Source organism: Tenrec ecaudatus, chromosome 9 (assembly GCF_050624435.1).
Source record: "Tenrec ecaudatus isolate mTenEca1 chromosome 9, mTenEca1.hap1, whole genome shotgun sequence".
In the NCBI taxonomy this organism is placed as follows: Eukaryota; Metazoa; Chordata; class Mammalia; order Afrosoricida; family Tenrecidae; genus Tenrec; species Tenrec ecaudatus.
The window spans coordinates 17271838-17287090 of record NC_134538.1 but is presented as its reverse complement, the minus strand read 5'-3'; the positions used below and the strand labels follow the sequence as shown (position 1 = coordinate 17287090).

Below are 15253 nucleotides of genomic sequence, written 5' to 3'. Positions count from 1 at the left end.
AGGCACAAATTGGCAAGTGGAATATACTGAAGATAAAACACCTGTGTACATCTAAAGAATTCACCAAGAGAGTAATAAGAGAGTCCGCGGACTGGGAAAACATCTTTAGCAATGACACATCAGACAAAGGCCTTATTACTAAAGTCTACAATACTCTGCTAGCTTTCAAAAAGAAAAAAAAAAACTAATTGCCCACAGAGGAGGTGGGCATAGGACCTGAAGAGAAGTTTCACAGGGGCAAAAATCCGAATGGCCAATAAACATATGAGAAAATGTTCCAGATCTTTAGCCGTAAGAGAAACGCAAATTAAAACAACAATGAGATACCACTTAACACCCTCAAAGATAGCCCAATTCAAAAAATCAGAAAGCAACAAGTGTTGGAGGGGCTGTGGGGAGACAGGAACACTCATCCACTGATGGTGAACTTGTAAGTATGTACAGCCACTATGGAAATCGATCTGGCGATATCTAAAACAGATGGAAATCGAGTTACCATACGACCCAGCAATCCCCCAACTGGGCATGTACCCAGAAGAGGCAAGACACAAAACAAGGCCAGACATCTGTGCTCCAATGTTCACTGCGGCACAGTTCACAGTCGCAAGGAATCAGAAACAACCGAAATTTCCATCAACTGACAAGTGGATTAAAAAGCTGTGGTATATACATACAATAGAATACTACGCATTGCTAAAAAACAGTGACGAACGTATGAAGTCACATCGCTGCATGGGAAGAACTGGAAGAAATCATGCTAAGCAAAGTAAGCCAGGCACAAAATTACAAGTACAACATGAGTCTGCAGAGGTAAGCTTTAAAAAAAAAAATGCAAAAGGGGCATAGGGAAAACAAAAAATGCAAAAGGGGTATAGAAACATTCCTGGGGTGAGGACCAGGTAGTATGGCAGGAACCAGGCCAAATACAGGGATACGTATGGTAGCCAGCTAAAAAGGAGGTGGGAAAAGGAAAACAAATAATAATAAAAAAGAAATGGGTAGCGGGGGCACAGGGCACTAACCCACCCAAGGGGAAGGTATTGTTTATATCTCCATAGGAAAAGAGGGACCAGACTTCAACCCAGTGCTCCAAGATGTGAATGCAACATGCTGGCATGGAGTAGGGAACCAGTGAAGAGGTCTGAGGGGCCAGCCCCAATCCCAATTGCTAATTGGACACCTGCCCTTCCCCCAGAAGAATTTATTTCAAAGGACAACATTGAATCTGCAGCTATGGAAGTGGAACATATCTGATCGGAGCACATGGGAGCAGATGAAGGGGGAGGAGGAGAGAGTGGAGCACATTCTGGCACACCAGTTCTTGAGGATGATGTCCCAGATCAGTGCAGCCAGTCCACAGAGAGGACCGCATGGCCGGCCCCACTGAGACAAGACATCCCTCCCCTCACTGACCCATAGCCCTACAGGGGACATCAGAACGGGAATTGTGCCCGATCTGATCCAGCCACACTGAGGCAAAACACTAAGGGGGTGCAACAGAACAGTAAAGGAACGGAGCGGTGAGGTCCTCAAGGAATGCTAAAGGTGAACTTTGGGGCCAGGGCATGGTGTCCCAACAGACTGGACTGGAAAACACTCCTAAAGACCAACAAACGATCCTTGAACTAGCTACAAGCTTTTCTTTCTTGTTGTGTTTTGTTTTGTTTTTGTTTTGTTGTATATTGTTGCTTGGTTTTGCTCTGTCTTGTTTTTGTGCATGTTATTATCTCCGCACGTCTGTTTAAATAAGACCGGATGGAAGAACAATCTGGAGGAGAAAACAATGGGACTGACAGTTCCGGAGAGGGGGGTGCAGAGGAGAGGGGGAGATGGGGGGAAAGGTAGGGGTGTTAACAAACCCAGTGACAAGGGAACAACAAGTAATCCAAATCAGTGGTGAGGAGGGTGTAGGAGGTCTGGTAGGGCGGGATATCAAGGGTAATGTAACCAAGAAGAATTACTGAAACTCAAATGAAGACTGAGCATGATAATGGGACAAGAGGAAAGTAAAAGGAAATAGAGGAAAGAGCTAGGAGGCAAAGGGCATTTATAGAGTACTAAACAAAGCATGTACAGATGTAAATATATTTATATATGAGGATGAGGAAATAGATCTATGTGCATATATTTATAGGTTAAGTATTGAGGTAGCAAATGGACATTGGGCCTCCACTCAAGTTCTACCTCAATGCAAGAATACTTTTTTTCTATTAAATTGGCATTCTATGATGCTCGCCTTCCCGACACAACCATTGAAGACAAAGCGGGTGATTAAGTAAATGTGGTGAAGAAAGCTGACAGTGCCTGGCTATCAAAAGATATAGCACCTAGGGTCTTAAAAGGCTTGAAGGTAAACAAGCAGCTATCTAGCTCAGAAGCAACAAAGCCCACAGGGAAGAAGCACACCAGCCTGTGTGATCACAAGGTGCTGAAGGGATCAGTTATCAGGCATCAAAGAACAAAAAACCATATAATTGTGTCCTCACCTCCATGGTAAGATCACTGAACACAAATGGGCGCATAAGCATACATGGTGAAGAGAGCTGATGGTGCCTGGCTTTCAAAAGCTATAGCGTGTGGGCTCTTAACGAACAAGCGGCCATCTAGCTCAGAAGCAACAAAGCCCACATGGAAGAAGCACACCAGCCTGTGTGATCACGAGGTATCAAAGGGACCAGGTATCAGGCATCATCAGAACAAAAAATCATATCATAGTGAATGAGTAGGGGAGGGGGGAATGGAGACCCAAAGTCCATTTGTAGGCCACTGGACATCCCCTTACAGAAGGGTCTCGGGGAGGAGATGAGCCAGTCAGGGTGCAATGTAGCAACGATGAAACATACAACTTTCCTCTAGTTCCTAAATGCTTCCTCCTCCCCCACTGTCATGATCCCAATTCTACCTTACAGATCTGGCTAGACCAGAGGATGTACACTGGTACAGATAGGAAATGGAAACACAGGGAATCCAGGACAGATGATCCCTTCAGTAGTGCTGAGAGTGGTGATACCGGGAAGGTGAAAGGAGGGAGGGTTGGAAAGGGGGAAGTGATTACAAGGTTCTACATATAACCTCCTCCCTGTGGGGTAGACAACAAAAATGTGGATGAAGGGAGATGTCGGACAGTATAACATATGACAAAATAATAATAATTTATAAATTAATAAAGGTTCCTGAGGGAGGGAGGAGGGGGGAGGAATAGGAAAAAAGGAGGAGCTGATACCAAGGACTCAAGTAGAAAGTAAATGTTTTGAGAATGATTATTGCAACAAATGTACAAATGTGCTTGACACAATGGAATTGTATGAGCCCCAAATAAAATGATTAAATTTTTAAAAAGAAAAGAAAAACAGAAGAAAAATTGATTTGTTTGAACAATGAATATATTGTAGACTGAAAAAAGAAAAAGATAAAACGGTCTTAGAACTGGGTCATGGTCTTAGAACTGGGTGGGGCAGAAAGCATTCAGGAGCTAGAGGAATGATGTGTGATTAATTGATGCTGTATTACACCTTGGTTGAGTCACCCCATCCTTACACCACCCCTGTTGAGGGGATATACAATTATCTACAGATCAGTGAAGGGAGACGTCGGACAGGGCAAGATATGACAAAATAATAATTTATAAATTATCAAGGGTTCATGATGGAGGGGAAAAAATGAGGAGCTGATGCCAGCAGCTTGGTTGGGGAGCAAATGTTTTGAGAATGATGAGGGCAATGAATGTAGAAATGTGCTTTACACAATTGATGTATGTATGGATTGTGATAGGAGTTGTATGAGCCCCTAATGAAACAATTTTAAAAAATCCTTATTCTTATTTTCATGTACTCAGTTGGCAGAATGATGAGAAGTAAAAAATAAACAGCTGAATTAAAAAAAACACCTCTTCCTTCATAAAATGCAGTATTAACAAAATACATAATGATATTTATCTTTTCCTCCATTTAATTGCTTGTAAAGTTGCAGGTAGTCACTGCCATAATAAGTAAGACATATTAAAATGGTCTTAAAGCAATTTAAATCCTTCCAATACTAACTTTAAAACTCATGCAAAATACATAATTATAAACAAATGTTAAGCTAATTGTGGTGTATATGGGAAACCCAGCAAGTTTATTTTGTATGAATAAATATGAAATGTCTAGTATCAACAATTAGACTCTTCTTCTAAGAAATGATTCCCAAAGACAGATCTGTCTATAATGATTTATTAGTGAACACAAAAAGCACATCTAACAGGTAAAGTTATTAAGCGGATAACAATATGCGTAACTCAAGCATTACTAGATATAGGTGTTACCTCCACAATATCCGAGTTGGTTCTGCTTTCATGAGGCTCATTGTATTCTGTATACTTGAGAAGGACTTTGTCCATGTCAGTGCTGGCATACTGAAACAGTTTGTTAGAGCTGTTGAAAATGATGAGCGCTATTTCACAGTCACAGAGCACACTCAGCTCATACGCTTTCTTCATTAGTCCAAACTTTCTCTTTGTAAAAGTGACCTGGACAAGCGAAAACAAAAACAGTTGTTTTTTATTAAAAACAGGAATACTGGAAAATACATGAAGTCCACTGTTAACAGTGCCAGACTCATTAAACAGGGAGAGGTTCCTAGCCTTCTCTCTCCTCGTTGGCCCCCAGGCTACACAGTCCTTACTGGATCATGTACAACCAACGGCTCTGATAGGAGCTGCATTCGAGGGAGCATGCCACTGCACAAGGCAAAGACCACCGAAAGAAACAATTGTTTAGTGATCCCTCATCTTTCAGCATAAAACTGTTACCCATCAGAAACCTAAGTCACACCCCAAATCAGCAGTTCTCAACCTGTGAGTCATGACCCCTTTAGGGATCAAACAACCCTTTCACAGGGGTCACCGGATTCATAACAGTAGTTAAATGACAGTTAGGAAGTAGCAATGAAAATAATTTTAGGGTGGGGGTAACCACCACATGAGGAACAGTAATAAAGGGTTCACAGCATTAGGAAGGTTGAGACCACTGCTTCCCTAAAGAACTAAGTACATCTGTTAATGTAACTATCTCTTCCCTCCCAAATTTCTCTATTACACCCATTAAAATTCACTACATAGGATGGATCAGAAAATTCTAAGGTCCTCAAATTATTTGAATGCTCTTCTTTAACTGAAATTTGCTACCTAAGATGCTCTCAAGTGGAGACCAATTTTCCCTTTGTTTGCAAACATATTTATTAAATCCCTCATATTTCAAATCTCTAAATATCCTTTTTGCTTCAATTAGACAGCTCAAACCACCCCACCCCCGCTTCTTTTTTCTTGACACCTTAGTTGTTAGGCCCATTCCTGGTGTTATTGGGGGTGCTGATTCTGATTATTGCATGAGACAGACATCAGCTCTAGTTTATTTGATGTGGCATTCTACTATATTTTCAATATTAACTTTTACTAATTTTTAATCCTGGTTTTAAAAATGAGAACTCAGACCTACAATTTACACAGTAAGACAAAAAGGTAAGGAATATTTGGAAAAGAATGAAGTATTAAGGGATTTCCAAGGGAAGCTGTATATGGACCCATGGTGGCCAGTGGGTTACACATCAAGTCGAGGTTTGAACCCACCATTCACCCTGAAGCCATAAAAATATTTAAGGGGTTGGAAACCTACAGGGGCAGTTCTTGTTTTATAGGGTCACTGCGAGTTAGACTCTATTAGATGGCTGTGGGGTTTTCTTTACGGCGTGACAGGCTGTCCAATATAGAGAGACTACAGGTTGAATACTGCAAAGGCAGACACAGCTTGAGAAAAGTGGAAAATTAAAAAGAAAATTAGAGAGCGCACATAATGGAAAGTCCACAATGGAGGACAATTTAGAATGTTGAAAATAAAAGACTAACAAATTTCATAAATATTTTGAAGATCTACTATTTTCTTCAAATTATGTAGTAAATATTTCAGAACACATTTTAATATATAGAAGTAGATAGGTAATTCATGTTTTAAATGTTTTAAAGATGAGGTTGACTCCAAGCTTCTTTATAAGGAAAATGCTTACTTTTCTTTTTAAGTGTTTCTATGCACAGAGAAGTTGTGCCATCTAATAACAAGACTGGAACATTTTCATTTTAATAAGAGTCTATGACAGAGCATTGCCATTTTAATAGAGGTATCTGAACCTTTAATAAAGGAGTCGATACACCCATTGTGGGCTTCAGAGCATATGGGTATCATATTTATTGTGCCATGCTCACTACTAGTCAGTCAGTTGATTTCAACTCATAGCTACCCTATACGACAGAGTGAAACTTTTCCTGTGAGGTTCTGAGGCTGGACATCTCTATGGCAGCAGAAAGTTATCATCTTTCTCTTTCAGAGTAGCTGGTGCCCTCGGATAGCTGACCTTGTGGTTAGCCATCAGGACTCATTATTTGTTGTACAGTAACTCTTATTTCTGCCCCCCTCTTAAGATAACAAGTTGGAACTGTCTGCTATTCAGTTCCTAATAAAGATAAAGTGAGACTTGGGGAGAATTCCAAGTTTACGTAATTTGCACTGTTCAAATTTCATTAGATCAATGGACACCACTTGAACTTAAGCATTTAGTGCAAAACAAACTGCTTTAAATAAAGCCAGCATAAACTTTCTCTAACTCAGTCTAGTTAACACTACAATAAAATATCCTGAATTTTTATGCATGAACAGAGTGAAGAGCATACGGCATATGCTCTTTATTTAAAAAACCAGAGCTGATAGGGGGAAATGTGCCATTTTTTGAATCAGTAGGTCAAATATACCCAGAGCAATTCTAACAGTTGAGGCACCACAATGTGTGGGGTTAGTGTTAATTTTCTCTCCTTTTCCGTTAAAATCTATGAATCTTCTGAAGCTCATGACTTGAAAAAATGTGTTTATTTGAGTGAATGACCCACTTGTGGTTGGCGCCAAGCAAAGCCCTGGTCGCTCTTGCATTAATAAGTATCATTCCACTACTTTTCTTTCTAGCATTTTTCTATCTTACTGTACATTAAAAACAAAACAATGCAATTTTTGAGGCTTCTCAATTTGTTAATCTTCCAGCTTCCAGTGATCTTTAACTCTACCTTACTTCGATCATCTACTCCCTCCAATCATTCCTTTAACTTTGCCATCACCAATAATTATCCCCTAAATCTCAATTTCCCTATGGCTTCCTCCTGTTCAGCTCTATTTTGATTACCTCTCCAGCACTTTTACTGTAAAAATTCACCAATCTATTTACCTCACTACTTTGTTATTATATCGTAACTTTTCTTTCTTCAAGTTCTACTGCCCATCACCATTTTCACCATTAACTTCTTTGGCCTTCTTGCCCTATTAATCTAAATCCAATTATTCCAGTATATATGCCAAAAATACTCCCAACTTGCTGAATCAAGTCACTGCTGACTCACAGTGATCCCCTGTGGATTTTTACAGAAGTAGAAAGCCCAGTCTTTCTCTCTCAGAGTTGCTGATGGTTTTGAACTGCCAACCGTGTGATTACAACCCAACGCTTAACCACTGCACCACCAAGGCTCCCCAGCATGTATAAGCAACCTAAAATTAAATGCACTACCATCAAATCCAGCTCATGGTCAGAATTCACAGTGACCCTACAAAGGGTTATCTTGGTGGTAAACCAGGGAGCAAGTAGCCTCATCTTTCTCCTGGGAGTGGCTCATGGATTTGAAATGCCAACTTTGAGGTTAGCAGTTCATCACATGACACTCTGACCAGCACTGTACAGTGAAGCAGCAAATATACCTTAACCAAAGAAAACAAAGTTTGTTGTCACGCCCTCTAGTAGTCTTAAAGGTGCCATCAAAGAAACAAGGTGTGACTTAGTTCAGACTCTCTATTAAAGTTAGGTCTTAAATCCCACCTTAATCTTGTCCAATAGAATGCACCAATTAGAGTACAATGTTATTGGTATCATGAGTAAAATTTTTCTGAAGTTCATCCAACAATGGTTGCAGCAATCTATGACAACAACCTACCAGAGAATCTGGGCAGATTTAGAAGAGGATGTGGAACAAAGGACATCATTGCTATGCCAGATGAATCTTGGATAAAAGCTGAGAATACCAGAGAAATATTTACTTGTCTTTTGCTGAATATGCAAAAGAACTCGATTTTCTGGATCATACCAAACTACAGATAGCCTTGAGAAGAATGGGAATCCCAGAAATCTTCATTGTATACGGATTGTACAGAACTTGTACCTAGATCAGGAGGCAGTTGTGCAAACAAAAATCATGTAAGGATACCGCGTGGTTTAAAATCAGGAAAGGTATGCGACATGGTTGCATTCTCTTTCCATACTCACTCAAACATTATGCTACAATACATAAAGAAGAATGTGGCACCAAGAAAGCAGGAAGACTTATTCACAACCTGTAATATGAGGATGACACAAACTGGCTTGGTGAAACCGAGAAAGACTTGAAGCACTTGCTGATGAAGACCGAGGACTGTAGCACTTAGTATGGATTACAACTCAATGTAAAGACAATAATTAGCAACACAACTAGACCAATTGGCTAACGGAGAAAAGATCATGGAAGTTGTTAAGGATTTCCTCTAGCTTATATACACAATCAATGCCCATGGAAGCAGCAGTCAAGACATCCAATGTCACAGTGCATTGAGCAAATCTGCTGCACAAGGCCTCTTTAAAGTGTTTAAAGCAAGGAATTTACTTGAGGATTAAGGTGTGCCTGACCCAAGCCACTGTAGTTTCATTGCCTCATGTATATGTGAAAGTTGGACACTGAAGAAAGAAGACGGAAGAAAAATCGCTCTATTTGAATTACGGCGCTTGGGAAGAATATTGAAAGTACTGCCGACTGTGAAAAGAATAAAAAATCGGTTTTGGAAAAAAGAGGCAAGGATGGGAAGACTTCATCTCACCTACTTTGGACATGGTATCAGTCCCTATAGAAGGGACTTTATCATGCTTGGCAAAGTAGAGGGGCAGGAAAAAAGAGGACAGTTTTGACAAGACGGTTTGACATAGTGAACATTACATCAACGGTGAGGATGGACGTGGCACCAAACACCAGTGATTCTGTCTATCAGTATAGTAGAGAATGCCCTTTGAAATGACATTACAGTCACAGGCAGAGTCCAGATTTACAGTGAGTACATTATAGCAGAAACTCTACCTACACAGGCTGTATTATAGGCTACAACTCATCTTAAGTGTTCATAGGAGTCCTGGTGGCACAGTGGTTTCGTTTGTTGGGCTGCTAAGGACAAGGTCAGCAGTTAGCCACAACCAACCTCTCTATGGGAGAAAGATGAAGCTTTCTACTCCAGTAAGGATTTGGAAGCCTTGGGAACCTACAAGGGCAGTTCTATCCTGCCCTAGAGGGTCATTATGAGCGGGAATGAACTCAGTGATACTGAGGTTAAGTTTTTAGTTGTTCAAGACTGTGCCCAGGAATCCTTCAATCGTGGCTGGACTGTTTTCTTCAGGTTTGGTTTTGTTTTGGTTTTTACTGGAATTTTCCACTTTAGGTCTCTAGCTCCAAGTCTTTGCGTATTTCATTAAAATACTTTTCTACACCTAGTAGCCCATTGAAATCTGTTCAGCTCTTTGACTTTGCCATTTGTTTCACTTAGCTATTCTATACATTCAAGAGAACATTTTAGTCTCTCCTAACATCCATTTTGGTCTTTACTTTTCTCATGTCTTTTTAGTGACTTTGCTTTCTGCATGTATGATGTTCTTGATATCATCTTAGAACTCAACTGGTCATCGACCATTAGTGTTCAATGTATCAAATCTACCCATTAACTTTAGATAGGATACCTGCACCTAAATTTGATTCCCATGGACTTACCATATATACTCAAATATAAGCTGGCCCGAGTATAAGCCGAGGTACCTAATTATTACCTGGGAAACCAGAAAAACTGATTGACTTGAGCATAAGCCTAGGGTGGAAAATGCAGAAGCTATTGGTGAGTTTCAATAATCAAAACAAATGGAAATAAAATTACTAAAAATTGAGACATCAGTGGGGTAATGTATTTAAATATTTATTTTACATAAATAAAAGGATAAATCACTTAACATTAGTAAACCAGCATAGTAAGTGGAAAATAGGTTCAACTAAAACAATAAGGTATCAACAATGATACCTTAAGAGTACTATTCCCTGAGCTCAATCAGCAACCAAGCTAAAATATAAAGAGTTAAAATTCTTTAAAACTGGATTCCTCATTATCATCCGTATCCCAATGCAGAGCTTCAGCTGGTGTGAGGACATCATAGACGCTGTCCTCACTGAGATCGCCGTCATCACCATCACTGCTGTCATTTTCATACATAGCGCAGTCTTCACTGCCATCCATAGCATTACTAATACTACATTTCTGGAAGGCACGTCGCACCATGTCTTCTGGAATGTCTTCCCATGCATCTCGAACCCACTTTGCTATTAACTCTATGTCAGCCTTCATGAGATTTCCTCCTTTTGTTAGTCGGGCTTGACCAGATGACATCCATTCATACCACAGCCTTCGCACACAGTCTTTAAAATGCTTATTCAAAGATACACGTCATAGGACGGCTCGATTGGTTAGATGTGAGTAAACATTCAAAGCCCTGCAGTCAGTGGGGCTTTGAATGAACAGCAGAGAAATCACAATCAGCCGCGAGATAACGGGCACTCATCTCATTACGTCAGGGGGGGCCAGCGAGATGTTACACCTCGCTGGGGTACCACTGACCGGTGTATAAGCCGAACCCCACATGAGTATATACGGTATTTGTCTTCCGCTTCTATTGGAATTTGCATATGAGCAAGTAAGGCTTTGCTCTGCAGTAAGGTCGTAGCTTTGTTCTGACTGTTTAACATCTCGTTCTGCAATTTGATTCCTGTACATTTCATTTGGTGAGGTCCACAAATACAGTTTCCATTTATGTTGTTGAAAAGAAGGTAAAAGCAATAATCAGGTAATTTATCTTGTAAAATGCTGTCATACACTCTATGATGGAGTTTCTATCAAAAAGGCCATATTTTCCAGCTACTGAACCTACTTAATTGTCTCCAGCTTACTCATTACTCATTCTAATCAACAGTAACCAGCAATGGATATTGATTTTATGTTTAATTTCAGACTGCAGGAGAAAAAAAATTTTCAATTACCTCATCTTTGGCATTCACGGTTGGTGTGCAAATTTGAATGATGCATTAACTCGTCTTCTTTTTAGGAATATGAATATTATCATATCAATGACGGTGTAGAACTTCAAGGCAATATTGTAAGGTTTTTAATGACGTATCTGACACTATTCCTGGCTTACTAGACCATATGATTGCCTGATTAAAAATAGCCAATACCAGTCCATTTTGACTCCATAATACCTAGGATATCTATCAGTATCTATCACTATGTCATTATATTTGACACCTCCCAATTTTCCTAGATTCATTCTTTGTACATTCCACATTCCAATTATTAACACATGTGTGCAGCTGTTCCTTCTCATTTTGAGTCATGGAACATCAGCAAGTGAAGGTTCTGAAAGCGTTCCTCCTCTAGGTCATTAGGTCAACTTGTCTGTCAGTTTGTGGTACCATGCTGGCTCGTGTGTTGCTTCAATGCTGAAAACTATGCCATCAGTATTCCTAGCACAAGCCAGGGCACTACTGGTGGACAGATTTCAACTTCCAGATTGAGACATACTTAATTTAGTCCACAGATAATCCTATTTCTTATGTATTCTGAGTAAATTGTAGCTTTAAGAATTATGAGGGGAAAAGTTTCCTTCTTGGTGACAATTAGGCTTTTTGGCTTGAATTCTGAATTGTATCAGAACTGCAACTTGTTTTAGCATCTGTTTTGTTTCTTTTCTTCTGCCTGGTACACCATTTCTCATCCCTTTGTTTTTAATCTTTCTGAACCATTTAAATTTAAGGTGTTCCTTTTGCCTGAAGTTGGGTCTATTAATAAACAATAATTTTAAATTATTGAAATTAATGAATTCATTCCATGAATATTTGTTAAAAGTAACTGAAAATGTATGCATTTATCTTTGCTATATTAAGATCTAAGTAACTATTTAATGGCTATTACGTGTTTTGTAATTTAACATGTATCATAATGTTCATTTGCTATGGTGTTTTCTCTATATATGATGTTCCTTTGGTCTTTTATTTTTTTCAAATTTTCAGTATTTAAGAAGATTGGCATTTTCATTTTAGTACAAAGGTATAAGGTATGTAATGTTTGTGTTAGAGGTTTTTTATAAATGTAGCTGATCTCTTATTTTCATGTATAACATTTACTATCTGGCTTCTCAGTTCTTAATAACGTACTTTCAAAACTCTCAACAAACTCACTGCCACTGAGTTGATTCCAATTCATATGACAATCAACGAGCTAATTCTACTTTCTACCATAGCTCTCAGTCTTCCCATATTATACATGCATTTCTACTTCATCACTCCATATTCAGTAAATGACATGTAATAACTATGTCCTATCTCTGTTCTAAGTTTATACCTATAGTCAAATATTTCAGGTGTTCATTATCAGTCTTTATGGTGAAGATTTTCCCAGTCTTCACTTAGTTGTAAAATCATTTATCAATAAAGACCCACATAGACAGACTACCATGATCTCTTGCACAATGAAAGCCTTTTAAATGTTCTTAATACTTGAATATTGCTTAGCTGGATATAGAATCCTTGTTTCATGCTCTATGGGTTTTTGAAAGTGCTGCTCTACTGCTTTGTTATTTTGATTTTGGTTAAGTCTAATGCTCTTGCATTTGTAATTTTTTATCTTCAAAGTCATCGGGACTTCTATTTCAATCTTAAATTCTAAACATTTTAATTGAATACATCTCTAAAGGTAATCTTTGGAGGTCCAGTTACATGTGGAGCCTTTCAAAAGGCAGATTCTATGAAGCTTCCTACAATTATAGTTTTAAATATTATTTCTGATTATACCACTTCATTTGGGGGGGGGCTGCAAGTATCCATATATTAGATTTTCAACCACATTTACCGAACTTTTTAAACTTGGCTTATCTCATTCTCAGTCACTTAGTTGTTTTCCTGATGTTCTTCACTGACCTTGTTAAGGATGCATTTGAATCTATTTTTAATTTAGTTTTTATGTGATTTTAGTCTTAGATTTGATATTTTTTTTCTTGGCTTTCTGGTGGTTCAATCATTCTTTTTTGCTATTGCCTTAAAAAGATAAAAAAGCCTATCTGTTCTTAATATTTCAACATTATAAGTCTGCTTGTCCTTCATATTCCCAAAGGTTTCCTTAAGAAAGTTAAATTCAACTTAGTATATTGTATAAGTTTTTGCTATATTTTACTGTCTTTGAGAAAATTCATTACTTGAATAATCATTCTAAATAACTATTTTGAAATATGTTTGCTTTTGTTTTTCCTCTCTATAATAGCTTGTACAGACAACAGCTTGCATCTCTATTATTTATAATGACAGAAATGGCAAAATGGAAAATTTTAAATGTTCTTAGTTTAGAAGTACCTCCTCCTTTCATTGTAGGAAAGTATAATCTCATTAGAAGGATTTTTTGTACGTTTGCAGCATTTTTATTTTGTTTTTTAAATATATGTTTTGCCTTAGAAGACTCTAACATGTCGTTTCTTTTTTGTCCTGTCCATGTTCTGTATACTTCTGCTTTTTTAATCCTCTTCTCCTTCAATCAGCTGCATTTGTCAAGGCTAGTTCTTTAGGTACTGCACGTATTGTATTTTCTCACAACGAGCCTGGCCATGTAAATGTCATGCACACATATAATGGATAGGGGATGATGGAATTATGCAAAACAGGTTCTGCCATAGAGGGCCAAAGAGTACACTGAACATGTCTCAATGACATTCCCAGAAATGATTATCAACCTCATCCATGCTTATTCAATAGTCGAAAAATGTTACTTTTGATCGTGTTTGTATAATTAAAGGTATAAACCATGGTCAAGAAGTCATGAATTACTGTTGGTAGTATCCCAGTAATCAAAAAATAAGCAAAAGAAACTGTACATTTGTTCTGAGACAGTTTGTGGCTGGCCGGAAGCAGTGGAGTTCTTTGTAACTGATCTGAGCCCAGGTACTCTGTACTGGAGACAGGCAGAAGATTGGGCAGGATCTGCAATGCAGGGCTAGCTACTACAATGGCAGGTGGAAGTTGTTGCCCATATGCACCCACACTGTGTCTGTTCTGCCAACTGGGTATAAAAAATGTGCCCAGATCAGCTGCACACAATGAAATCAAGGTCCTGAGTAATTTCTTTGAAGAAGTGTAATAGATGAAATATGGTCTTCCCAGTATGATTCTAAAGAAAAACTGCACTCAAAGCAATAGCTACCAAGAGGTGTAGTGGTCTAGTCAAAGCCAAAGTGGATGAGTCAGGAACAGTGGTCACGGCAACAGGTTTTGGAATGGTCTGGACATTGTGTTTATTGACTTTCAGGGAGGCAGTGTGAGAGTATCTGATTATCATGAGAGTGTCTTGAGAAAGTTAGTTAAAGCTTTAAATAGCAGGGAAAGCTTCATCAGAGTCCTTCTCCATCATAACAATGTTCTTGCTCATTCCTCTCCTCACACAGGCAATTTTGTGAGGTTTTGATAAGAAACCACTATGTAAAGTCCTGATTTGCTAATGATTTCTTTTTATTTCCTAATTTAAAATATATCTTTAAAGGGTACCCATTATGCTTCAGTTAACAATGTAATAAAATTTTGCACGAGAGTATTTGGAAATTCCCAGAACACTGTTTTTAAGGGATGTACTAAATGGCTGGAATCATCACTTTTACAAGCATCTTGAACTTGATGGAGCTTATGTTGAGAAATAAAATTTACATTGTTTTTAAAACAAGGTCACTACCTCAACCTAAATGGCTTCATCACACAGGCACTCTCTAATGTGTCAATTCATCTGGTGGAAGATCTTCCTGCCCCTTACTTTAGCAAGCACAATGTCTTTTTCCAGGGGCTGGTTTCTTCTGATAGAGTCCTGGTGGTTATGAGTTGGGATGCTATCTACACCCATGAATAGTGAAACTCAAAGGGGCAGTTCTATAAGGTTGCTGTTTTATAGGGTTGCTGTAAGTTAGCATCAACTCAATGCTGTTTGGTTTTGGTCTCTTCTGATAACATATCCAAGGTATTTAAGATGAACTCTTACCATATTTGTTTCTAAGGAGCATTCTGGCTATACTTCTTCCGAGACAAATTTGTTCTTTTGACAGTCCA

At 38.6% G+C, this 15253-nt stretch overlaps 1 protein-coding gene across 7 annotated transcripts in view; it reads right to left on the bottom strand.

Annotated features, from left to right (window-relative positions):
* The window catches only part of MEF2A (myocyte enhancer factor 2A), a 151787-nt gene that overhangs the window by 74721 nt on the left and 61813 nt on the right, over positions 1–15253 (bottom strand). For all 7 annotated transcript variants that reach the window (XM_075557901.1, XM_075557900.1, XM_075557907.1 and 4 more), the window contains one exon: positions 4304–4507. In XM_075557901.1, coding sequence (XP_075414016.1) covers positions 4304–4507 — 204 coding nt within the window. The remainder of the gene's footprint in view (positions 1–4303; positions 4508–15253) is intronic.